At 40.5% G+C, this 27,373-nt stretch overlaps 1 protein-coding gene across 1 annotated transcript in view; it reads right to left on the bottom strand.

Moving 5' to 3' along the window:
• The window catches only part of CNTNAP2 (contactin associated protein 2), a 663,767-nt gene that overhangs the window by 383,268 nt on the left and 253,126 nt on the right, over positions 1 to 27,373 (bottom strand). Inside the window, exon 3 of the mRNA XM_042886519.1 lies at positions 11,611 to 11,804. Coding sequence (XP_042742453.1) covers positions 11,611 to 11,804 — 194 coding nt within the window. The remainder of the gene's footprint in view (positions 1 to 11,610; positions 11,805 to 27,373) is intronic.

Raw genomic sequence — 27,373 nt, 5'->3', positions numbered from 1 at the left:
CTTGGGAACTGTAGTTCATTATTCTGTTCTGAGAATCACATACCCGGGACTATCAACAGTCCACAGAACTGCAGCATTAACTCCCAGTATGCTATATAATACTTTGATATCTGTAGCAGAAACGCTAAGTCACAGCCTGAAACAATGACTGAGCACCTACTGGAAGGCAGGGCCAACCCAGGGGAGCTCAGGTGGCAAGCAATGAATCCGACTGAGTGGAAGGGGTGGAGCCAGGATCCACCCTCTCCCAGATCTTATATAAATGTTGGCAGTGGAGGCAAAGGTGTCTCACTGGAGGTCCCTGGCTTTCTGAGTCCTTCTGAACGTAAGCAGTTTTGTTCCTTTGTTTTTGTATCCCTAGCTGTTGCTTTTTTGGGCTTATCCTCTCTTGTTGCAGCCTGAGACTCAGCTACCCTACTGTCTTTACTGTGTTTTCCATCACATTATAGCATTATGATATGGAATACTAGTAACAAACCTCAAAGCTACGATGTTACATTCCTTATTCCATACCACTGTGTTATGCTTAATGTATATACAAACAATGATTAACATGCATTAAACACACATACTCACGTATGTACACATGTATAAGCACACATAGAATTACTGCACTCCCCTAATATCAAATTCCGTTGTGGTACACGTTGAACATCCCCATCTTTCTGTGTTACCCAATAAGCGGATCCAGGTCCTTGAACAAAACCAGTTCCACAGAGAGATTTGCCCCTGCCTGAAGCTGAGAAAACTCAAACTGCTTTTTCCAGCATGCTCTTTACATGTAGTAAGGGACCTTATCTCTCTCTACAGTATGTAGGGAGATGGATTGGGCAGGACCATCTCATATGGAGGAATGCTGCCTCCCTGGGGCCTAGGTCAAGGACATAATTATAAAGATTCCAGATCTGGTGATTCCAGATCTGGTTCACCACTCTGATTACTACCCATTACTGATAGCTCAGGCAGGTAGTGATGTAGTTCAGAGAAGCCTGCAAACTACCAAAAAGACTTCAGGGCTTTAGGGCCGTTGTTTGAGGGACCAGAACAACAATTAATATTTTCATCTATCCCTTCCCAGGCAGCAAGGGATGCAGAGTGAGCTTGGAAGACCCAAGTAATTAATAAGTGGAGGAGAAGTTGGTGCTGCCACAGGAACTTGGGGTTTTTCTGACCATGGGGCGATTTACTCAGCACCTGGTCTAATGCCTGCCGATGGTTGTCACTTGTTTCTAAAATTTAGTGAACAGTGACAAAATTACTTTGGAAAGTAAATCATTTTATTGTACTATGCATTACAAGTAGTAGAGGTGGAGTTATAGGAATTTCTTTAGCTCAAATGATATAAACTTAATTCTGCGAAAACAGAGGGACTACTGTTTCAACTGTACACTTTCTGTTTACATAACTTAGACATTATTATTGTATAATCCCATCATTACTTATGACCCACTTCCTTCTGTCCCTTTTTACTGCATGATTATGATAAAAAGCCAATTACAGAAAATAGATTTTAGCATCTATATGTTACATAATCTCAATTTACTTAGATGACAGTGTAGTCTCAGGAAAAAGAATGACTGCAAAAAAAGAGGATGACTAATATGAAACAACATTTAAGTAAAAATCTCATCTGCAGGCAAAAACCTACTTTATCATTACAGTAAATATTAAATGGGTGATTAGTGCTACTTAAACAAGTGATAGCAATTATGAAATCTATTCTGACGAACAGAAAGAAAGTAAAAAATTGTTTGGCAATTTTTCAGAAAAATCATTACATAAACTCTAGGATAAAACCAAACAGTGATCTGAGAAAATGACCTGATTCATAATAAACATTAGGGAGACCATCAAAAAACTGTTTGGACTACTAAACAAATAAACAGTTCCCAAATCACCAAACCCCACCTCTCTGTTTCACCAGAACTTCTCATAGGTGGTGGAAAGCAGCTTGGCAATCCCCAGTGCCACTTCCCTTGGCACCCTCAGGTGGATCCCAGGTGGATCCCATCTGGCCCCATGGACTAGCGACAGTCCATGGTGGAGCAGCATGTCTCTTTCCACCTGAACTGTGGGAGGTTTATTTTGCTCCTTAACCCAGGCTCCTAGGTCGGGTGGCTGAGTACCCTGAGGATAACTGGTCTGACTATTATAGACAGAAGACAAGAAAGTATTGAAAATCTCATCCTTTTCTTTATTCCTCAGTGATCATGTACCCTGTTACTTCCAATAAGGGATGGAGATTCTCTTTGGTTCTCCTCTTACTGTTAATGTATTTATAAAAACATTTTTGTTGTCTTTTGCTACAGTGGCCAGGTTGAGCTCATGCTGGGCTTTTAGCTTTCTAATTTTTTCCCTGCATATCCTATCAATTTCCTTGTGCTTTCCAGAGTTGCTTGTCCCTTCTTCAATATGAGGCGTACAGCTTTTTTTCTCCTGGAATCTCATAAGAAGTTCCCCATTCATCCACAGCGGTCTTCTTCCCTTCCAGCACATCCTACAAGAAGATAGTCTGCTCCTGTGCCTGTAAGGCTTCCTTCATGAGAAACATCCAGCTTTCCAAGACCCCTTTGCCTTTCAAGACTGAATCGCAATGGACCCTCCCTATCAACATCCCGTATAGTTCAGAATCCATCTTCTGGAAGTCCAAAGTAACGGTTTTGCTGACCTTACTCTTGTCTTCACCAGTAATAAAATCTCTTCTATCTCATGGTCACACTGCCCAAGACAGATCCTGACCACCATATCTCCCACCATTTCTACTTTGTGAACAGCATCTTCATTGGTAGGCTCTCTTACCAGCTATGTCAGGAGGTTATCTTCCCTACACTCCAGGAAACACCCCCGGATTCCCTCCTCTGTGCTGTATTGTATTTCTATCATATATGAGGGAAAGTGAAGAACTGTTGATGGCAGAACTTCTGCAGGTAGCTCATAGAATGCCTTATCCATCTCTTCATCCTGGTTAGGCAGTCTATAACAGAATCCCAACAAGATGTCAGCCTTGTCTTTCACCTGATCCTTATCCACTTGACCTTATCATTCCAACCCTGAGCTCTGCAACATCAAAACATTAACTTAGAGAGTCACACCACCATCCTTGCTTAGGTGTTTGTCCATTCTGAAGTGCTTATAACCATTCATTGCAGAACTCCCATTGTGGGAATGAGCCCGCCTCCCATCATTTCTCCCCTCAATGTTTCAGTGAAGGCAAAAAAAATTCTAGTCCTCCCTCCCATAATGGCTTGCAACTCCTTCCATTTGTTGGCCATGCTGTGTACACTGGTGTAGATGCACTTCTAAAAAATCCCATGATGGCACCAGATGCTTAGCCATGTATTTATCAGACAGGTTTTCCTGTTCTTCTCAGTATCCCTCTCTGCCACTGAAGAGACAGGAAAACAAGAACCTGTATTCCGGCCCCTCTGATAACCGCCCCAATTCCCTGATGTCCCTTTCGATAGCCATCAGGCTTCTCTCAGTGACTTCATCACTGCCAGCCTGAGCTATCAGTAAAGAATAATAATCAAAAGGGCAAACAAGGTCAGGAAATTTCCTAGTAATATCCCTGACCCATGCCCCAGGGAGTCAGCACACTTTCCTACGAGTAGGGTCTAGCCAACATATTGTGCCCTCAATATCCCTCAGAATTTGAGGGATATCTATAATTGTCACAATTACTACAATTATGACCTTTTCTCTTCTTGGCAGATGTAGTCTTGAGAAGTAGAATTGACTGCCTTGCCCTAGATGGACATTCAGAATGTCCTTCTTGGTTCTGCGATCACCTTCTTGTTTCTGCTGGCTGTGTATTCATTATACCAGGCAGGATGCCTTTGACCTTCTTGTTACCTGAGTACATTCATGCTCAGATGGCTGTCAACTAACACCCCTGGGTCCTTTTCCTCAGTACAGCTTTCTAGCCACACTGCTCCAAGCCTGTATCTTGTAGAGTTGTTGCAGCCAAAATGCAAAACTCAGTATTTCATCTTATTAAAGCTCTTACAATCAATCCATCAATTCTGTTTATCCTGATATCTCTATAGGGTCATACTACACTTAGGGAAGTTAATACCTCATCCCAACTTGATGTCATCTGCAAACTTACTGAGGGTTCACTCAACCCCCTCATTCAGATCATCAACAATGGTGTTAAACAAAGTAGTTCCCAACACTGACCACTGAGAAACATCACTAGTGATTAGTCACCAGCTAGATTTAGCTCTGTTCACCACCACTCTCGGGGCCTGGACATCCATTCAGTATTTTAATGACTGAAGTGTAAACTTCTCCAAGACATGAGCTGACAGTTTTTGCTCAGAGAATACTTTGGAAGATAGAGTCAAATGTTTTACTGAAGTCTAGGTAAATTATATCCGCAGATTTTACCTTGTCTACCAGGTAGGTCACCTAATCATAGAAGATTCAGTTGGTCATGCATGAGCCTGGCTGATGGTGGTTGGGTTTGTCTGTTGGTTTTCATATGTGATTTTGTTGAACCTTTCTGCTTTATTTATCTGTGCCAAGATTTACTGAAAACATAACAGATAGATACAGCTAGATAGTTTAGACACAAATGAAAAAGCCGTTGTTGAATTGCAGTGTAAGCCTTCAGGAAAACAAAACAAGTATAGCAGTAACAAATCTCCTGTATTAAGAGTCAGGTTTCACATTTTATCACTTGCAATGAAATTATGAAATTACAGATTTCATGTATCGTTCTATTTGTCTCTGCAGTTATGTGATCTCTGGAGATACTTTTTAAAAATCATCTGTGCACTGCTGAATGTTACTATCATCATTATATGGTTTCTCTGTTTGTATTGATAAATTCATGCATCTCTGCTTAACAAGGTACATGTAGTAGCAACAATATGGAAAAAAATTCTTCCATACTAGGAGTCTGTTAGCAGTCCTTGCTCCAAGTATAAACCTGTTGCATCTGTTTAGTTGGGTGCTAGCAATGTAAAAACAGAGTCATATCTTGCTAAAAAGTAATTTGTGGAAATGCTGCTACTTAGTCCTCTTAATCTGAAAACATGTACCATTTGGGGACTTGCTACGCAGTGTTACGTTGATGTCCTTTACACAGACCTTTTTATAGGAGCAAACGAGCTAAGAGATTACCGTCAGAATTTATCAAATGTGATAATACTCACAAGTCCCATTTCACTAGCAAAGAATACTCAGCCTGAAAAGCAACTTCTAGAAATTTATGTTGTAATCCTTGTTAAAGGAGCCTTAACTGAAGTAGTCAGGTAGGAGAGAGAGGGCCGTGCCCAACAGGTAGTGGTTAATGAAGTTAAGTCCAGCTGACAACCCATTTCAAGTGGTGTTCCCCAGGGGTTGGTACTGCAGCCCATCTTGTTTAATATCTTTATTGATGACTTAGATGAGGGCATTGAGTGCACCCTCAGTAATTTCGCAGATGACACCAAGCTGGGAGGTGGTGTTGATCTGCCTGAGGGTAGGGAGGCCCTGCAGAGGGATTTAGACAGGCTGGATCACTGGGCTGAGGAGAATGGGATGAGGTTCAGCAAGGCCAAGTGCCTCAGGTCCTGCATTTTGGGCACAACAACCCCATGCAGCGTTATAGGCTTGGGGATGAGTGGCTGGATGAGTGTGAAGAAGAGAAGGACCTGGGGGTGTTGGTTGATGCTCGGCTGAACATGAGCCGACAGTGTGCCCAGGTGGCCAAGAGGGCCAATGGCATCCTGGCCTGCATTAGAAATAGTGTGGCCAGCAGGAGCAGGGAGGTGATCATCCCCTGTACTCAGCACTGGTGAGGCCGCACCTTGAGTACTGTGTCCAGTTTTGGGCTCCTCACTACAGGAAAGACGTTGAGGTCCAGAGAAGGGCAACAAAACTGGTGAGGGGTCTGGAGCACAAGTCTTATGAGGAGCAGTTGAAGGAGCTGGGATTGTTCAGTCTGGAGAAGAGGAGGCTCAGGGGAGACCTCTACAACTTCCTGAAGGGAGGTTGTGGTGAAGAGGGCTTTGGCCTCTTCTCCCAGGCAACAAATATAACCTGGGGAAATGGCCGCAAGTTGTACCAGAGGAGGTTTACATTAGACATAAGGAAGAACTTTTTCTCTCAGAGAGTGGTCAGGCACTGTAATGGCTGCCCAGGGAGGTGGCGGAGTCATCATCCCTGGCAGTGTTCAAGAGGCGTCTGGATGAGGAGCTGCAAGATCTGTTTTAGTGCTTGTGGCAGCAATGGTAACGAGAAGACGGTTGGACTAGATGATCTTATAGGTCATTTCCAATCTTGTGTTCCTATGATCCTATGATGTGTGGACTGTTTGATGGACAAAGAACTGGCTGCAGGATTGAGTCCAGAGAGTGGTGGCCAATGGCTCACTGTGTGGATGGAGATAAGTGATGAATGTTGTCTCCAAGGAGTCATTACTGGGACTGATACTCTTCAATATCTTCATGAATTTCATTGACAATGGAGTTGAGTGAACCCTCAGCAAGCTTGCTGATGGCACCAAGCAGTTGACACAGCTGAGGGATGGAGTACCACTGGAGTACCACCCAGTGGGGAAATGATTTTAAGCTTAAAAGAAGGGAGATTTATGTTTTCTTTTACTGTGAAGGCAGTGAAGCACTGGAACAAATTGTTCAGAAATGTGGTGGATGCTCCATCCCTGGAGACTTTCAAAGTGAAGTTGGATCTGGCTCTGGGCAATCTGATCCAGCTGTGGATGTCCCGGTTCACTGTAGGGGACCTTGACCAGATGAACTTTAGAAGTCCCTTCCTGACTCCAAGGATTCTATGATTCTGATTATGGTAACGCTTATGGTGTTACCATAAATAGGTAACACTAAATGTACTCAAATATATTCAAAAAAGAAGTTATACTATTTCCCTTCACAGATTCCACACAGAAGAATTTTAGAAAATAAGCTTTTTTATTATAGCACAGATGTTTATCTATCAAGTCCTTTTCCTTAGGGTTTTGAAAAACTACTCGTCAGTGTCAGTCTGAATTTCAGAAGGTTTCTCATTAATGCTTTTTTTTTTTTTTTTTTTTTTCCTAAATAGAATGGCAGTGAATGTTACATTAGTTTGAAGAGATTTAAGCTCCACCTCATCAAAATAAACATTTTCCTGCATCCACATAATTTCACTTATTGGTACTCAATGTATAGGTTAGCAGCATGCACCAAGTGCTAAGCCTTACTGAGTTCAGTGAGAATTACAACTCGTTCATTCAGTACAGCTATAAGATGATATATAAGACATACTGGCAGTTACAAGTGAATAGAGCAATCCTTATAAAGTCAAGGCGTGGTAGATAAGGATTCAGAGACATAGTAGCCAGATAAACCATTTTCTGATGAATTTAATGAAACACAGGTTATTTCATGTGGAAAAAGAAATATTTTTCCATGTGGAAGAGATGCTTGAATTTGAAAAGAAAGTTTTTCTAGTAATAAAATATCCAGAGAATTAAGAGCCAGTAAAAGTTATTCAGGTCACTTTGCAGGTTTTGCTATGGAGATAAAGAGATACTAGACATAAAAATCCTGCAAGACACAATACATCAGTGCATCCTTAAATACAGAACAGCAATAAATTCACATTATCTCCAAAAAACCTCAGGGCCTTGCAATAAACACTAGTCAAAGCATTCCCATTAATGTATCAAAGCTCCTCTGCCTAGGGCTGCACAGTATATGATATTCTAGTAGCAACCCAGCAACAAACAGCAGTACACATACTATTCTAATCACATTTCATATTCCTAAAGTGTTCCCATAACTGTACATTGAAAATATATTTTAAATATAATTTAAATTGGCTTAATATAATTTAATTCAATATAAGTACTTAAAAAGAGGAGAAGAAGCCACTCATCTAGCAAACGCTTCTGTGATGTAAGCTTTCACTCAAGATCTTACTGTGTACCCAAGAGGACAGAAGCAGCAACTATCAAACTGAAAAGAAAAAAAAAAAATCTTTTCTGACGTATTTCAAAAATATTGCTTAAAGTCATAAAAAAGAAAAAGATGGATTTTGAGGAAAAACAACAGTGATAGTTTTTGCAAAGCAAATAATTCTTGTATATCCTACTAGAATGGGTATATACTAGAATTCATTCCTTCTTCACTTTCAGTTACAATACACACGTTCTTTGTATTCTCGGGCTACATGAGAGATACTGTTTAGGACTCCTCAAAGCTTGCTATGAGAGACTATGTGCGATCCCTTATCTCAAAGATGTCTGAGCCATCTGGCACTTTGTCTCAAGGCTTACATGAAAGCCCACAGTCATTTCCTGTCTTGCCAGTCCTGCCTATGCATGATTGCCAGGGGCAAAGAAGATAAGACCAGAAAGAAAAACTGGTTCTGACAGAGTCCAGGGTATGGCCAAGCAGCCTTGTAGGTGTGGGTCTCCGAGGAGTGCTGTGTCCAGGTTTGGAGCCCCCAATACTAGAAACACAGAGCTGTTAAGGAAGGTTCAGAGGAGAGCCACAAAGATGACCAGGGGGCTGCAGCACCTCCCCTACGAAGACAGGCTGAGGGAGCTGAGCTTGTTCAGCCTGGAGAAAAGAAGGCTGCAGGGTGACCTCACAGCTTTTCAGGGAGCCTACAGACAGGAGGGGAATCAACTCTTGGAAAGGGTAGATAACTGCAGGACAAGGGGAAATGGTTTGAAGTTGAGGGAGGGGAGATGGAGGTGTCAGGGGGAAGTTCTTCTCTATGAGAGTGGTGAGGTGCTGGAACAGCTGCCCAGAGAGGCTGTGGATGCCCTGTCCCTAGAGGTGTTTGAGGCCAGGTTGGATGGAGCCCTGAGCAGCCTGGTCTAGTACTAAATGTGGAGGGTGGTGGCCCTGCATGTGGCAGGGGGGTTGGAGATTCATGATTCTTGAGGTCCCTTCCAAACCAGGCCATTCTGTGATTCTGCGAGATTGACCAGCTGAGAGGGAAAACATATGCTGCACATACAGACATGTGCTGTTGCCTAAGAATCCAAGATTGCCAACAATGCTAAAGGACAGTATAAATGACTCTTTGAATAACGGGCTTGAGAGACACAGAAAGAATCCTTCCCACTGACATGAGGATATCCTCATACCAATGGAATGCCACTGGTATCCACAGAAATGACTATCTCTTGCTTTCTATAAAGAAGCCTTGCTTTTATTTCTAATATTTTCACTATTTACTGAGTTATTCAATATCACATGTGCTTCAGTATTAAGAATTGCTCTAATGTGCATTTCTGTTTTCATTTTGTCTCCCTTGGTTTCTCCCTTAAATTTACTTTTGTCTGTAAACAACTATACTCAGGTATGGAACTGACGGAACACAGGAACTATATAGCAGGATCTATACCTTTCTCTCACAGATAAAAAAGAATTGAAATATACAAATCCAAAGGGGAAAGACAAAGTACTGTGCAATAGGATTTCTAAGCATATTCTCTATTTTCAGGATTACTGCAGTCACTACAGCTAGGAAGAATATGAATTTGAGTTTAAATTTCCTATGCTGGCTATGCTTGTCTCATGGAGTCTGACTTGGCCCTCATGCTTGTAGGATCTGCCTTACAGAGTCACTGTGTACAAGAAATTTAACAAACACACACACACACACACACACACACACACACACAATGGGAAACTCTTCACCAACCCATTTTCACACTGGCAAGTCTGTCTCATAATTCTACTACAATTGTCCAGAAACCTTTCTTCATGCTCAGGCACCTTCCCTGTCTTTGCAACATACTGACAGTTAATAAACACAGTACATTCAAGATTAAACAGGTGAGTATATCACTTCATAAAATAAAATTCACTTCATAAAATGAAATTTTCCTGTTTAGGAAAGTTAAAGTCAATACTCTAGTGATATAGGGTTTTTTTTGTGTTTTGTTGTCTTTTTTTTGTTTGGTTTTGGACAATCCCAATAGCTTGCAATTTTTATACTATTCTAAAAATGCAGGACATTCACAGCAGCTGTACTGCATCTAACAGCTTGTGAAGCAAGTACAAACACAAAGTGCAGATTTCTGCACAACTCATCACATACTACTATAGATTATAATCGTGTTCTGCAACAAAAATAATTTTTGCTGAATTCACTAAACATTTCTAATTGCTAATAAATAGATAAATGAAATATATCCTTACAGAAAAGCTGTCAATATTTCTGCATTAAGATACAATATAAGAATAAATCTTTCTATAAAGCCCTCAGAAGTCTATAAAGAACTATAGAAGTCTAAAGAAGTCTATAAGAACTATAAGATCTATAAGAAGTTCTATAAAGCCGTCAGAAATACTGACTGTTTTGGAAACAGTTACAGCTTGGACAAAAATCACCAAACTACATACTGCTGAAAGACTTTTCCTTCCAGGGTATTAAGAATAGATTATTCCTGTTTTATTAAGCTTTATATATCTCTCAGCTTCAGTTTTCTTTATCATTCCCTTGAGAGAAATTGATAATTTCAGTAGTAGTTCCTTAAGATTTTTCTACCTCTAAAATAATACAAACACTAAAGGCTACAAGTATTTTTATATACATAAGAGCCCTTGAAAGTAAAACCTTTTATATTTAAAGTTTAAGCATGAGCTTTATTTCCTCCCAAGATAAACAAGATCCTCACAACCCATTCCTAAAAAAATCTAAAGCAGTACCCGATATTTTCCTCTTCACTCCTGCTTCCACCCATCCCCAGCTTTTCATTTTCAGAATCCAATGTACCACATAGAGAATGCTTTTTCAGTAAGTTTCAATGCTCTAATAAAAAACAAGTCTGCCTGTATATACTCTACATATTAAGAAAGATCCTGTAACACAAACCAAACCACAGACCTCATGCTGCATCTTTGATGTTCATTTTTAATAGACCTTAAAAGACAGATCTGACAAAAGCAAATCTAAAGCATAACAAAACTAAAGCTTGTCTTATTTGACAGTACTCCTCCAATGAAATGTAGTAGTTAATCAATTCAATTTGGTTTCAGAAAGAATTCTGTTGTTCTCAAAGTACACTTTTTCAAAAGACCATCAATCTAAATGAACTACTATGAGAACAGACATATCAAATAATAGCTGTCATTTTTTTTCCAGCAGAATAGAAGCAACTGTTTTCAAGAAGAAGGAAATTAGCAGCTTATCTTCGAAAGCATAAAAAAAAAAAAAAAAAAAAAACACAACAGGACCAAGTTATATATGCTTCTCTCTAAAATTATTACAGCATACAGATTTCTGTAACTTCAATATGGAAAACATCACATACATTAAAAACACACACACAAAGAACAAGCCACTTTTCAAAATAAAATATTAGAGAAGAATTTTCAGAACTATTTCTGTGCCTCACTTTTATTCTATGTAAATTGAAACAGGGGAATAACAACAACAACATTAAGTTGCTATGCATCTTTAATAACTGCTATCATCCCAAATAAAATATTGCTAAGGCCTAGATAGGACTCCTAGCAACAGCTACAACTTGAATTACCACATTTTGAGCTGTTCTGTCCTCACAAATGCCATATCAATGAATTATAGAAGCGTATAGACCCTAAAAATGCAATCAATCAACATGATTACAGCATACATTTTCATTGCATACCAATGACTTACCCAGATATTTCCATCCTGATGGTAAGGCTTCCAGTTTCTCCCTGTATCACTACAGAGCATCCGATACTGAGTAACCCAGTCAGAACTGCTATACCTGCCTTGAGTTGCGATAGCACTGATCTGCTTCCTATTACCAAAATCCACCTGCAGCCACTGATAATGATCACTGTCTGATGGAGACCAGCCTCCTGCACCTGTTGGGTTGAAACAGAAGAGAGACGTAGACCTCAGACACTTACTTTGGAAGGAACACATTGTGAAGATGTTGATTGCTGGAAGGCAGACCAGCTGTGAGAAGTATAATAGAAAAAAGCATACACATATAAAAGAAATATGATTGCTTTTTTTAAAAAAATGCGTCTTTAGTATAAATTCAAATGCATTAACTTGACTTAATCATTTTATGATGTAGTTATAATGATTTAATGGGCTGCTTGCTAAAGACTCAGTATCTTTATTATGCTGTAATTACACTTTATTAGTTTTTGCCACATTATAATTTTTCAAAGGCTGACTAATTTGCCATGAAATTCTTTGTTAGTCTGTTGGCACAAATCAGTAACAATCTCTGGATTTCATAGGCACTTGAAACAGCATTTCACATTAAAGAGATAATACTGATCAAGGGTCTGCTCTCCAGGGCAAGATACAGGCTGCATTCCTACCCTGGGTCAACTGCAGCTAGCACTGGGGTATGACCCAGCTGACATTGGGCACCAAGGGGGAAGGGGAAAGGGTCTTGATCTGTCAATAGGTCATGATGAGGGTCCCCTTAGCAATGAAGACTGGAGTGTTGACCACAAGGTCAGTAGGCCATGTACTGATTATTGGAAGGACTACTGAGCCTCCTACTCCAATAATCTCCCCCACATTGCAAGTAGGCCACACCACTGCGGTCCTACCTGCACCTTCCAAGGCCATTCTATTCTATACCCAGTTCTAGATTCTCAGGGGCAGGGAGCAGAAGATTAGTTTCATCGCCAATTTGGGGTCTGATCCAATTATCAGTGCTCATAGTATGGATCCTAAGCGGGGAGGCCCATGTTGTCTGTAGTATTTTCAGGGCACTGGGTCTGCTGTCTCTAGGCCTTCCATTCAGGTCCTGCAGGGTTTCATGGCATCTCTTTGTCCACCTCTGCAGAGACAGTTTCAGGGGGGCCTTAAGAATATCACGGTAGCGTTCAATAAGGCCTGCCCCCATTGGATTATATGGCAGGTGGAATTGCCATTCATTGTTGCTTTCCTCTGCCCACACTTTATTACAGCACCAGTAAAATGTGTCCCTTGGACATTCTCAATGACTTGAGGTGTTCTATAGGCAGCCATCAACTTGGTAAGTGCCTTGGTGGTACAGGCCTGGTTCACTCTCGGCACTGGATAGGCCTGCATTAGCCCACTTGCCATGTCGACACAAATCCGGGCATATTTTCCACCTCTCACCAAGGGAGGGGCCCAATGTAATCAACTTGGCATCGCTGGAGATGATTGTGTCTTCTAGCAAGATGGGCTGTTGTTTCAGACAACGATGTCAGTCTCATCTTAGAGCAAGTCTCACAGTCTTGGTATGTCTGGGCAATGTCAGATAGTTGTATGGGCAGTCCCCATGCTTTAGCAGCTGCCCACATTGTCTTTTGTCCAGCTACAGGCAATGTACTCAGATGGTGAATTCTCAATCCATCAAACTCGAGCCAATGTTGGCTTCATCCCTTCCCAGTGACTGTAGGGGTCAGTGACCAGAAACGTGGTAGACATGTACAGTCCTGTGTTTAAAACGCATTCCATATGTCTAACCACATGTCTTTGCCCTAGATTGGTTGGGCATGGATAGTCCATTCCTGGGTGGCTCACTGCTCAATCCAAAGACTGAGCCCCCGGCACACAGCCCAACTGTGCAGATGTCCAGGATACCATCACCGGGTTCCTTGGTTATGACCATCTATATGGCTCACAGTTCTGCCCACTGGCTACACTGACCATCCCCTTTTCAACTTAACCCTCTTATAAGGAAAAAGCTTAGCTATAATTAGATTATTAAATTTATAATGCAATACAATTTTATTTTAGCGGATTCATAATGCTGAGTCAAATTTTGCAACTGACAAACGTTCATGCCTTGTAAATTAAAACTAAGTTTGTGAAAGCATTTACCTACAAATCCATTGAAAAGTTAGGTTCAGAAAATATCCATTTGGGAAAATTTGGGCGCTTAAATTTCTCTTCATTTCACTTACATTTTAAGAGAGTCATAACATTTTCTTCACATTATGTTTGACAAAATTTAAAGATATGTGACACTACATTTAAAGTTCTGATGTGAAAGCAGATGGAAACATGAGTACTGTGCAATATATGAGACAGTCACTTAACAGTTGCTACTAAGTGAAACAAGACTTTTAGCCAATATTACAAAGAGCAGCAATCATTCTGTTGGTTGCCTGATCAAATTTTGTATCTCAGTTTTGCATTTCCTTTTCAGATTTTCCAAATAAGTAAAAAAAATATAGTCAAAAGGATGAAGGAGTATGAAGTAGGGTTCCTAGAGAAGTAAGGGTTCATTCAGTTATAGTGGATCAGCATGTGAAGGGAATGATCTGGGAATTCCTCTTCCAGTTTGATTCATCAAGCTGTGTAAAGTGGGAGCTGATTTATTTGTTTATTTGTTTGTGATCTGTCTGTAACCTGCACTGAATCAAGGATTGATAAAGGTTGGTTTTTTAAATTTGTTTGTTTGTTTTTCAAATTAATTTGGAAGAAACCTGGATTAAATACAATTCCCCCACAAATCAAAGTACTTGAAATACTTTGTGTCTTCACTCAAGAAGCATTCATTCTAAAAATCTCACATCCCCGGAAATGTGCATGTGCTTGCAGCTAAGCATAATAATTAAATATTGTGTTGAATAAAAATACCTTCCTCATTAGAATGAAAAGAATCTATCTGACACTGGACACAGAAAAGAGGAGATAATGATAAAATATTTAACAATTTTTTTGCCTTTTAAAAGGAGAACTGAGGTAGAAATTCAAAACTGTTTTTCACAATAAATATGACATTTTTTAGAAATACATTTGTTTTTATAGAATAACAAATTATCTTCAGGAATGAGCAAAATAACCTAATGCAAACTTTTGGTTTTAATTATCACTGGTTACATTCTGAATTATATTATTGCATTGTTTGTATTTTTTAATATGGTGGGAAAAAGAGACATTGGATACATCTGTAATGGTATGATATTTTACTTCATGTACTGCCTTTAATGCAAATACACTAAGAACTATGAAATCAATGTGACTTATGAATAATTGGAAATATACGACTATAAAATATTTAAAATATATTAAACATGCATACAATATAGTTTACTTTCACTAATCTGGCAAGGAGCACATATTGATAGTAGAGCTGCAACAAATAAAAATGCAGACCATATCTGCTTCCTATTTTTACACTATTCCAGAATTTATTGGGATTAATCACACTCAATAAATAATTGATTCAGTGAAGTTAGCTAAGTCATTGGTTAGTACCATTTATACTGGATAGCACTCCACTGCACAAAAAAAGACAACTAATTTCAACTTGTGCAAGAACGATTGTACATGACTTTGATAGCAGATAACAGAGAACTATATGTTCAACATATGTGGTACACAGATATTTATGCATTCAAGCAACCTTCATGCACAGAAAAGCCTAAGAATCTTAAACAGAAAAGCCAGCTAGAGAATGTCTGTTGATAAAGAAGGCTGTGAAAGACTTTTTTTAACTTTGATTTTCAAAACAGCTACAGAACTTTGTTTGATCTGCTCCTACTGCAGACAGATCAAACAACATATAACGAGTTTACTACTGAAAAAGATATACAGTGATGCAGAAGATGCACAAAACTATATTCAAAATTAGAAGAACTTGTAGAATGTGGTGTAAGGGAACAATGAAGAACTTGACTCAATAACTCAAGTTTAAAACAGGAGGTGGGAGAGGCAGACAAGGCCCTGAAGAGGAGGGACAGCAAGCTTGTTTACCTACTTCATTTTATGGCAGCTTACTGAGGGGGGAGGCACATGGTCACTAGGACCCTCACCAAAAACTTCCAAATCTTCTGGAACCCTCAGCTGTGCAGATGGAAATGTGTTCCACCCCAAGCTTGGGCTCTGACCAACTGGACTATATGAAGCTGGATACTCATGTTCTGGTATTTTTGGTTGACCTACCACACATAGATCAAGATCCCAGCTAAAGACAACACAGGATCTGAGGATGTGGTGAAAAATATCTTCTTTATTCTCTTCTTTTTCCTTTCTATCTCTTTTCACTTGTCTTTTTTAGTAGCCATTGCCTAAACATGCCTTGAATTAGCTGACTAGCATATAATGTCTGTGCCAAAGTTCCTTTCATCCACAACACTTATTGGCGCTAGAAAGTGGTCTGATTTTCCTCAAGGTAATTGGTTGGAAAGCTCAATGAATTCTCTTAGATTGTTCCTCTGAGTCCCTTGTCCTAGAATTTATTTCTGTTTTAGTCACAGTTATTCACCATCCCCTGTCTCAAATAATAATATAATAACAGTACTGTGGTAAGTCTAGTTTCCTGCACTTTTGAAACCAAAGGTTTCAATGGTATAAATGAAAGAAAGATGTGAAACATAACTAGGAAACGAACTATTAAAAGCTATAAATTTAAGATCTAGGATTGGTGGTAGTTATTATTCAAAGGTTAACTTTGTGTAACTTTAGAAAACTTCTAACAGCCTTTCAGCAAGGAAACATAAAATCTCTTTTCTTTAATAACTACGTAATAATAGCCTGTAATAATAGCCTAATTCAGAGTTTGAATCTGCATACTCTTATGGGAAAAACACAAACCAAATTTTCAATGACAAATAACACTTCTAGGTCACTCTAATATTGTCAAAACAATACTTTTTGATACTTTGCTATTTTCCTTGCAACTTTCCTTACTACTTGTCATTCCTTTATATAAAAGATAAATCAAGAGAAAAAGGAAGACTTTGAAATACTGAGATCATTCATCTACTGCACTATAGAGAAAATATGGAGAGCCATTTTCTACGGTACCTTAGAAAACAATATAACAAACATCGAAATTGCATGAATCTACCCACATTGTTAGTCAACTGTTTAAGTAGGATATCAGTAGCAGTTTCCATTTTTTGATTGTTTATTTTTTGTCACTGTAGATACTGAATGTGTGTATACAGACAATAAAATGTTTAACTTTACACATAGAAAACTGAATTACAACATTGAGTGGGTCTAGTAACATTGATAAAGGCAAATACAAAAGACTTGCATGGTTGCAAGGGTTGCACTTTTAACCTCTATTAGGCGGAGCCCTCTAAACAGCAATCCTTATGTAGGAAACCACTATCACTTAATATGTTTCTAACATTAACATGGATAAGTATTTTTTATTTCTTTATTATAAATAAAATGCATTGTTAAGTTTCTTATCACAGAATCACAGAATGGCCAGGGTTGGAAGGAACCTCAAAGATCATGAATCGCCAACCCCCCTGCCACATGCAGGGCCACCACCCTCCACATTTAATACTAGACCAGGCTGCCCAGGGCCCCATCCAACCTGGCCTCAAACACCTCTAGGGACAGGGCATCCACAGCCTCTCTGGGCAGCTGTTCCAGCACCTCACCACTCTCATAGAGAAGAACTTCCCCCTGACACCTCAATCTTCCCTCCCTCAACTTCAAACCATTTCCCCTTGTCCTGCAGTTATCAACCCTTTCCAAGAGTTGACTCCCCTCCTGTTTGTAGGCTCCCTTTAGGTACTGAAAGGCTGCAATGAGGTCACCCTGCAGCCTTATTTTCTCCAGGCTGAACAAGCCCAGCTCCCTCAGCCTGTTTTCATAGGGGAGGTGCTCCAGCCCTTGACCATCTTTGTGGCCGTTCTCTGGACCCTCTCCAACAGCTCTCTGTTTTGTTCTGGAGGCTCCAGACCTGGACGCAGTACTGCAGATGGGGCCTCACAAGAGCAGAGTAGAGGAGGACAATCGCCTCCCTGTCCCTGCTGGCCACCCCTCTCCTGATGCAGCCCAGGATTCCATTTGCCTTCTGAGCTGCAAGAGCACACTGCTGGCTCTTGTTAAGTTTTTCATCCATCAAGACTCTCAGGTCCTTCTCTGCAGGGCTGCTCTCAAGCACCGCTCCTTCCAGTCTGTACGGATGCCTGGGATTCCTCCAGCCCCAGTGCAAAACTCTGCACTTTGCTGTGTTGAACCTCATCAGGTTCACCCAGGCCCACCTTTCCAGCCTCTTGAGGTCCCTCTGAATGGCATCCCTTCCTTCCACCATGTCGACCACACCACTCAGCTTGGTGTTGTCAGCAAATTGCTGAGGGTGCACTCGATTCCATTGTTGATGTCACTGATAAAGACGTTAAAGAGCACTGATCCCAAGACAGAGCCTTGAGGGACAGCGCTCGTTATTGGCCTCCACCTGCACATACAAACATATTCATATGTTTGGATTTGTAATCTCTTTTCTCTTTTCATAGTAGAGATTTTTTTAGAATGTTTTTAAAGTTCTTTCCAGAAGAGAACAGCAATGAAATTACAGACCACAACATGAACCCTGATAACAGGGAAATAATGAACACCATGTTCTGGAAAATGCCAATATTGATTATATGCCAATATTCTATTGCCAATAGAAGGCAATAATTATTGAGAAAATAGCAGCATGATTATAATCAACCTCTACTTTACTTATATCAAATCTGTAAAAAACAAACAAGCAAACAAAAAAAAAAAAAAAAAAAAAAAGAAAAACTACAAAATTGACAACAATATTTCTTCGTCTCCAGAGTTCATTATTAGAATTTACCCCAACTAAGAACACATTTACTATAAAATGGCAAATTAGACCCAAACTCTAGCCTACCCTAACCCTAACCCTAATCCTAATCCTAACCCTAACTCCATGAGTTTCAATAGAAACTTTACAGAGATGCACTAAGAATTGTTCTCAAGTAAGCTTTCACTCTCAAGTAAGGATATAAATTACTTATAAAACATAAAATACAACTGACAAAATCTGTGGGCAGCAGAAGCCCTAATTCACTTTTGCAACTACTTCTAGACTTTCTTACACTGATATTAAGTCTTCCCCTCCACTGAAAAGTAGGCAAGGGGAAAAATATTCCTAATTATATTTCTCAAAATAGTTTAATTTTAATTTAAAAACTCAAAAATTAAGAGTAAAAATTACCCAAGAGATAACAGTAGTTATCTGGATACAGTCCACATGGATCTTTTTTTTGAAAGAATGTTATAATTGCTATATTATTTTTTAAATCTCAACAGATCTTTCTTGCAGTAAATGCAATTGATATAGTGTCAGCTTCTTAATACACACTGCTTCCTAGGATATCTTAACTGAGCACAAATCATATGAGCGATCAGTCTGTTGATAAGGAACAGTGTTGATGTCTAACAGTGAAAAAGTGAAAGAGATCTCATAGCTGTCATTCACAGTTGTCAAACTCAAAACAGCGAAAAAATCATAAGCCTGAGGAGTCTCGTGTCTTGAGCTGTTCAAGAACAAACACTGAGCAGCTTTCATTTTAATGAACACATCACTTTAAACTGTGCTTTTCCCATCTGTTCTGCATTCTGATTACATAGGCAAAAAAGAAGCTCATTCACAGTTCCATCCTAATGGAATCTTAGAACTTGGATGAGATTTAAATACACAGTGTGCATCATCTATATTCAAAACATCAAGCAGCTTCTTCTCCATGAGATGTTTTCTTGTTTTGCAGACTGAAAATTGAGGCATGCCAGTGGTTCTCTGCACCTGGCATACAAACCCCTAGCATACAAAAAAGCCACAGTGGCATTCAAGAGACAAGGAAGAGATTATAAAGATCTCCCTTTACTCATAACCTCATTTCAATCAAGAGGACACAAATCTTTCATTGCATGTTTATACATTGCAGCCCTGCAGTTTTTCAAGCAAGTCTGGTCATATTCCTGGCAATATCTAGCAAGGGTAGAGCTAATGCATAACAAACAGTAGACATTCCCTCGGCAGAGCCCCTGCTGAGTAATCAAGTCCTGATTAGCAGATTCTTACCCAAAACTTTACTGATAGCCAGATAAGGAGCTGCTGTAATAATAAAGTTCTACCAACTGCGACTGAATAGCATTTACAGCACTTTGAAATCCAGATACAAGATGATTACTACATCACTGATATTTTCTTATAGTTGTAGTACAGATGACAGCCAGAATCTCACATTCAGTTGAGCACTGACTAGCCACCCCAGGTCCACTTCTTTCTCATGTTCTTCCAGCTACTCTGCCCTAAGCCTATAGCATTGCCTGGAATTGTTGTAAACCAAAGTGCAAGACTTGGCACTTAATCTTATTAAACTTCATCCCATTAGCCTCTGCCTTTTGATCTAGCCAATCCAGCACCTTCTGTTTGGCCTTCTTACTCCTTGGCAGATCAATACTTTTTCCCAATTTGGCATCATCTGCAAACATGCTGAGGGTGCAGTCAATGACCTCATCCAGGTCATAAATGAAGATAATGAATGGGGTGAGCCCCAGTACCCCTGGGAAATACTACTTGTGACCAGTCACCAAACTGGATTTTACCTCATTCATAATCACACTCTGAGCATGACCATTCATCTAGTTCTTTACCCAGCAAAGTGTGTACCTGTCTAAGTGCAGGAGACGGTGTTAAAGGCCTTACTAAGGTCTAGGTGGGCTGCATCAGCAACTTTTCCCTTGTTCACCCAGCAGGTCACTTGATCATAGAAGGAGATCAGGTTGGTCAAGCAGGACCTGCCTTTCATGAATCTGTGCTGGCTGGGCCTGATTCCCTGGTTATCCTGCATATACCGTATAATCATGTTCAAGATGATTTGCTCCATAAACTTTCCTGGTACTGATGTCAGACTGGCAGGCCTGTAGTTCTCTGGATCCTCCTTGCTGACATTCTAGTAGATGGGAGTAATGTTGGCAAGCCTCCAATCTACTGGGACCTCTCCAGTTGATTAGGAGTGATGACAGATGATGAAAAGCAGCTTGGCTATCACCTCCACCAACTCCCTCAGCACCGTTGGGTGGATGCCATCTGGCCCCATGGACTAGTGACAGTCAAAGTAGAGTAGTAGGTCAATGCTCCCCCCCTCAATCATGGAAGATTTATTCTGCTCCCCACCTGAGATTTCCAGGTCAGGGAGTAGAGTGCCCTGAAGATAACTGGTTTGACTTTTAAAGACGGATGTAAAGAAGACATTATGAACCTCAGCCTTTTCCTTATCCTCAGTGGTCATGTTCCCTGTTGCATCCAGTAAATGATGGAGATTCTCCTTGGCTCTCCTCTTACTGTTAATATATTTGGAAAAAAGTTTTTTGTTCTCTTACAGTGGCCAGGTTGAGTTCAAGCTTGGCTTTTGCCTTTCTGATTTTCTCTCTGCACACCTTTACAGCTTCTTTGTATTCTTTCTGAGTTGCCCGTCCCTTCTTCAACAGGAGGTAGATACTCTTTTTCTCCTGGAGCCTCAAGAATAGCTCCCTATTCATCCACCCAGTCTTCTTCCCTGCCAGCTCATTTTGTGGCTCAGGGGGAAAGCCTGCTCCTGCACCTTTAAGACTTGCTTCTTTGGGAGCAATCAGCCATCTTGGACCCCTTTACTCTCTAAGACTGAATCCCAGGGGACTCCCCCTACTAGTCTCCTGAACAATTCAGAGTTGCCTTTCATTTCTTCCACAAGAGAGAATCTCTTTTTCAGCTGGAGCCTCAGGGAAAGCTTCCTATTCATCCACACCTATCTTCTTCCCTGCCAGATCATCTTATGGCTCAGGGGGGCAGTCTGCTCCTGTGCCTTTAAGACTGCCTCCATGAAGACTGACCAGCCTTCCTGGATCCCTTTACCCTACAGGACTGATTCCCAAGTGACTGTCCCTACCAGTGTCCTGAACAGTTCAAAGAAACAGTTCAGAAGTCCAAGGTAGCAGTTTCCTTGACCCACCCTCCCCACTCCAGAGTTCACCAAGAACTGAGAACTCTGCTGTTTTGTGTTTACTATGCCTAAGACAGCTCCTGACCTCCACAGCTCCTATCAGCCCTTTTCTGTGAACAGCACATCTAGTGGGGTATCTCACCTGGTAGGCAAGGCTCTCTTACCAGCTGCATCAGGAAGTCTTCCACATACTCTAGAAATGTCTTAGACTGCTTCTTCTGCACTGTATTGTATTTCCAGCATATATCAGGGAAGTTGAAATCTCTCATGAAAACAAGAGCTAGGGATTATGGAACATCTGCCTTCTGCTTGTAAAATGCTTTATCTGTCTCTTCATCCTAGTTAGGTTGTCTACTACAGACCCCCAATGTGATGTCTGCCTTGTTAACCTTTCCCTTGATCCTTACCCATAAAGATTCAACCTTTTCTTTCCTAGCCCCAAGCTCAACAACATCAAAACTTTCTTTTTTTTTCTTTTCTTTTTTTTTTTCCTTTCTTGCAAGTTTGGCAGGAAATTACTCCACCAATCTATCTCCTGCTCTCACTCTCTTACATTCCTTGATGTCTTCACCTCCCCACTGAGCTTTGTCACCATACTGAACAGATCATCTACCTGCTCACACCTCACACAGGTGGAATTCCTGCTGCCCTTCACCGACAACAGGATCAGGAACTCCCTGCAGCCAGAGACCTGAACCATCTAATTTTTAGGCACACACTCCATCTGAGCCACTGCATTCTTTTTTTGCAAGAGCTTTCTGCCTAGCAGAGACCATGGCTGGGTCTGTTTGTGAGCCAGTCTCCTGAGTAGACAGAGATACTATGCCTTCCTTGCCCTTCACGAACTTCTTATGCAAACTGCTGTGCCGTGCCGTTTGATAGTCTTGCTCAGTGCGCTCCCTAGTGCCTGGTTTTCCGAAAGCAGGGGGTGATCCCACCGCTGCTCCCGGCTCCATTCCGACCACTTCAGAGCAACGCTGCCACCAGAAGGCTGTGGTGCCCAGCAGCTGCTCCGTGGCAGGGCTGCCTCTCAACCAGCTGAGGCAATTCCCTGCTTTGGCTTGGAATGCTTCTGCTTTTTGCTTCTCACCAAAAAGTGTTATAGTACCTCTAAAACCAATTATGAAGTATGCTAGATGCCTCAGGATAAAACTCCAATGCCTAAGAACTGAAGTTAGGCAGCAGAGGTTATGTCTTCAGTCTTGAAACTGATTGACTTTATTTTAGTACCTGATTTGCAAGGACTGGCCTCTTTCTGTAAAAAGCTTCCTTAATGTAGGCAAAAGTCTGCCATGTGGAATACTATTCTTGTGTTACCAGCTATATACATCATCTCCATGTACGGGTAATACTTCTGTGAATGCAAACTTGAATGCTTTTGAAATAAGTACTCAATAGAAGAAATACCACCATTTAGAAAAAGTGTGAGAACTTCTATCATATCGTATGGGTATGATTTTCATGTATGTGAAATTGGAAGAAACTGCAAAGAGGAAGAAAGACTGATGCTATACTGTCTGTAAAAGTCAAGTACAAACTTCCAAATCATCCTCTGTTTGTGGCCATTCACTCCTGCTTGAGTGCAAACAAGGGTATACAGATTCTGAGTTCAATTAGAGAGCTAATTAGGTCTGCCTTTTGAAATGATGCTGATAAAACACAAACGTATTTATTAACTATTTACAGATTAATATCCCGGTGCTGCTTCAGAATATTTAATGTTCAACTCTGGGTTTTTAGGATAGCTGGTAGTGCACTTAGTTACTGATGGGATAAGCAGTTACTGCTGTAATGGTCCTTGGAAAATATGGAAAAAGTGTATCTGTAATAAACACATGCAGCGTGGCTGTCTGCAAGGCTGCCAGCAGCGTGGATGATTTTCTGCTGGAGTCGGCTGTTTATTCACTTCAGAAGCTACTAATGAACTAAATTGAGTTTTGCTGGAAATAATCTAGCTGCTCAGATATCTCAGGCTGATTTGCTAACTCTAGCTGTCTGTGGCTTATGGCTCCAGGTTGTCTTAGAAATGCTGCCTCTTCAAATACTTGTTGGGAAATAAGATTTTCACACAAAGATGAAGAGAGAGCTCAGTATTACTATTATTTTTTCCTTCCCCCTCCTCCCCCATTTAGACATGTATCTAATAAACTGACAATGTATTTTGAACTCTTCAATTAACATATTGGAAAAAATTTCCATTCTTTCTGTTTTCATCAGGTTATGGCAAATTAACTTAAGACATTGTTGCTTTATTTTTATCCAATTATTTGAGCTTAACATTCCACAGAATTTACTTTGATTGTTTTTTTTTTAAAAGAAAAAGATGATGCTTTCCTTTTAAAAAACTTCCTTTTTCAGTAAACCTGCCTGTTCTGCATCTCCATTAATTAATTTTATTATTATTGTTTTTTCATTTTCGAAGCATGATTTTTCCTTCCCATTCGGAGTCCATTTCGGCGTCTTCTTGCAGTGCATATTTTTCCTATCATTCTATATATTGCTTCAGGTGCAGAAAGGACTTGTAGTTCCAGAAGAGTGAGCTATAACAAGCATTTTTATCTGTACTTATAAGAATACCTTTTAAAAAATGTGAGTATTTATGAATAATGTTTAATTAGGGCCAGACTGTTGAAGTACGATTTTAAGGTCAACTGAGCAGCAATCAAAACTGTCTTCCAAAGACAAAATATTCATGGAGCTTCACCGAGTTGCATTGCAAATGCAGGTAGGGTGGATATACATTTTGAAGTTGAGGCTATTAATTTGAAGGTGAGGAATAAGCACAGTAGGTTATATATTTAGATATGAGGCAGATGAACACATACAGGAAAATATATGAATCCAACAATAATGTCTGATAACTAAACAATAGTCATTAGGGAAAAAATGCCTTTCTTAAAACATTACAAAACAACTCTAATAATAAGCTGAGCCTGAATTATTGATAAAGGAACAAAAACAGAGGTAGAAATTGAATTTATAGGAAAAAATAGGAAATTTATCAGAAGGCAATTTTGCTAATAAATGTGAAAGTTTTTCCCCCTCGGTGTCCTAAAACTAAATAAAAATAGAACACAGCTGTTACTTGTAGTGTTTCCAAATTGTTACAGAAATGCTTCCATTTATGTGTGAAACATGACGAATTCTATATCTGCTGTTTTAATGATTCATATAAACTGCTAGAGGACTTTTTGCAGTCATGATTAACTAGTTTTCCACATTTTTAAAAATGCTGATGTTTTTTAATAAGTCCTAACAGTTAACTTGCCTTGAATTCTGATCAACTAATTTGGCCTACTACGTATCATATGAAATACTTTTGTCAAATAAATTGTTGCCTTGTATAATGTATGTGTATCTAAAGCATGCATTTACAGAAAAGATCTTTTTCAAATTGAAAATTAGAATTTTCATTTATTTATAGACTCTTAGCAAGAGCTTTATTATAGACGAACAAATGCTAGGTGGATGACAATACTGGTTTTTTCTCATGGTTGTTACATTACTCCTAAGTGCTTACCTACATAGAAAGATATTGTTCAGTAACATGGACAGTGCATTTACAAACCACTACACCAAATTTTAAAACAAAATTTGAGTTATATTGAATAACATTGATCATAATGTGATATAACAACCTGTCTCCATGAGGAGGTTGCAATATTTAATGTGAGGATTTACAGCGTGCAAGTTAATGCACACTAGCTCCCTACTGTTCTTCTCCGTGTGATGTTAAGACAGTGAGCAATACTGTCTTGAAGGTTTTAATATCAATATTAGAAAGAGCCTAGGCCAGGTACTTAGGGATTTCTGCTTTAAAAAGGAGGAATGCTCGTAGTCAGAGCTGATGCAGAATTGATCTCCTTGACTTGCTAGGGAGGATTTGGGAAATAGAAGAATCATATGCCATTATGGATGACATCTTGCATTTTCTGTACAGAAACCAAAATTTAACACTCTACTAAGAAAAACAAACTGTCTTGTTTACACCTATGTCAACGCTTAAAATTCCTGAAGCTTGTTTTATAGACACATCAAGAATTCAGATAAAAGGTCAAGGTCAGAGCCATGATTAAGAAGCAAAATGAAAGCACTGACTGGAGTTACATAGTGGTGATAAAAGTCCTTTCTGAACACCAGCTGTTTTACAGAAGTTTCCCCCACATTATATTATCAATTTTGTTAGCAGCTTTGGATTTCTGACTAATACTGGACTTGAAAGAGAATCCAAGAAGCCAAATTTATTCTGTATTTCACTGTGCAAAAGGCAAAAGGTAATCCAGATATTTGCTGGGTAAGCAACATGGCCAGGCAGCTGCGGTCCAGATGGTTCCTGCAGTGCGTTGAAGACAACTTTCTGATGCAGGTGGTGGAGGAACCAACGAGGGGAGGAGTGTTGCTGGACCTTATTCTCACTAATAAGGAAGGGCTTGTCAAGGAAATAAAGGTCGGGGGCAGCTTGGGTTGTAGTGACTACGAGATGATGGAGTTCAAGATCGTGAGTGGAAGAAACAAAGCAAAAAGTAGGGCTGCTACCCTGGACTTTAGGAGAGACAGCTTTGAATGTGGCTCCCCTGCTAAGTGACGGGGTGTTCTGGTAACGGGGGATGCTGAGAAGGCAGAGATACTGAATGCCTTCTTTGCTTCTGTCTTCAGTGAAAAAGCTCTCCCTTGGGAATCCCAGACCCCGGATGTTAGTGAGAGGGCCTGGGGAAGGGAAGACCTCCCTTTAGGGGGAAGAGGGTCTGGAGAAGGGAAGAGGCAGTCTGAGAGTGCCCAGGCAACACCAGTGTTCATAAATCCATGGGACCCGATGGGATGCATCCACGGGTGCTGAGGGAGCTGGCAGAGGTGATTGCTGAACTGCTTTCTGTCATCTTAGAGAGGTCTTGGAGAATGGGGAAGGTGCCTGAAGACTGGAGGATAGCCAATGTCACTCCGATCTCCAAAAAGGGAAGAAGGAAGATCCAGGTGATTACAGGCCAGTCAGTCTTACCTCTGTCTGAGGAAAGGTGAAGGAACAGCTTGTGCTGGATGCCATCTCCAGACAACTGGAAGAAAAGGAGGTTATCAAGGAACAGTCAGCACAGGTTCACCAGGGGGAGGTCATGCTTTACCAACCTGGTAGCCTTCTATGATGTTGTCACTGGCTGGGTGGATGGAGGGAGAGCAGTGGATGTAGTCTACCTTGATTTCAGCAAGGCCTTTGATACTGCCTCCGATAACATCCTTATTACAAAGCTGAGGAAGTGTGGGATAGATGAGTGGACAGTGAGGTGGGTTGAGAACTGGCTGACTGGCAGAGTGCAGAGGGTCATCGTTGGTGGTGCAGAGTCCAGTTGGAGACCTGTAACCAGCGGTGTTCCTCAGGGGTCGGTGCTGGGTCCGGTCTTGTTCAACATCTTCATCAATGACCTTGATGAGGGCATAGTGGCCACCCTCAGCAAGTTTGCTGATGATACAAAGTTGGGAGGATTGGCTGACATGCCTGAAGGCTGTGCTGCCATTCAGCGAGACCTGGACAGGCTGAGAGTTGGGCAGTAAGAAACCAGATGAGGTTTAACAAAAGCAAGTGTAGAGTCTTGCATTTGGGGAGGAATAATTGCATGCATTGGTACAGGATGGGGGATGAGCTGCTGGAGGGGAGCTCTGCAGAGAGGGACCTGGGTGTCCTGGTGGATAACAGGTCGGCCATGAGCCAGCAGTGTGCCCTTGTGGCCAAGAGGGCCAATGGCATCCTGGGA

Source organism: Lagopus leucura, unplaced genomic scaffold, assembly GCF_019238085.1.
Source record: "Lagopus leucura isolate 7727_CA_CO unplaced genomic scaffold, USGS_WTPT01 Super-Scaffold_100058, whole genome shotgun sequence".
Lineage (NCBI taxonomy): Eukaryota > Metazoa > Chordata > Aves > Galliformes > Phasianidae > Lagopus > Lagopus leucura.
Note: the sequence above shows the minus strand (reverse complement) of the source record. Positions and strands in the feature narration are given on the sequence as shown.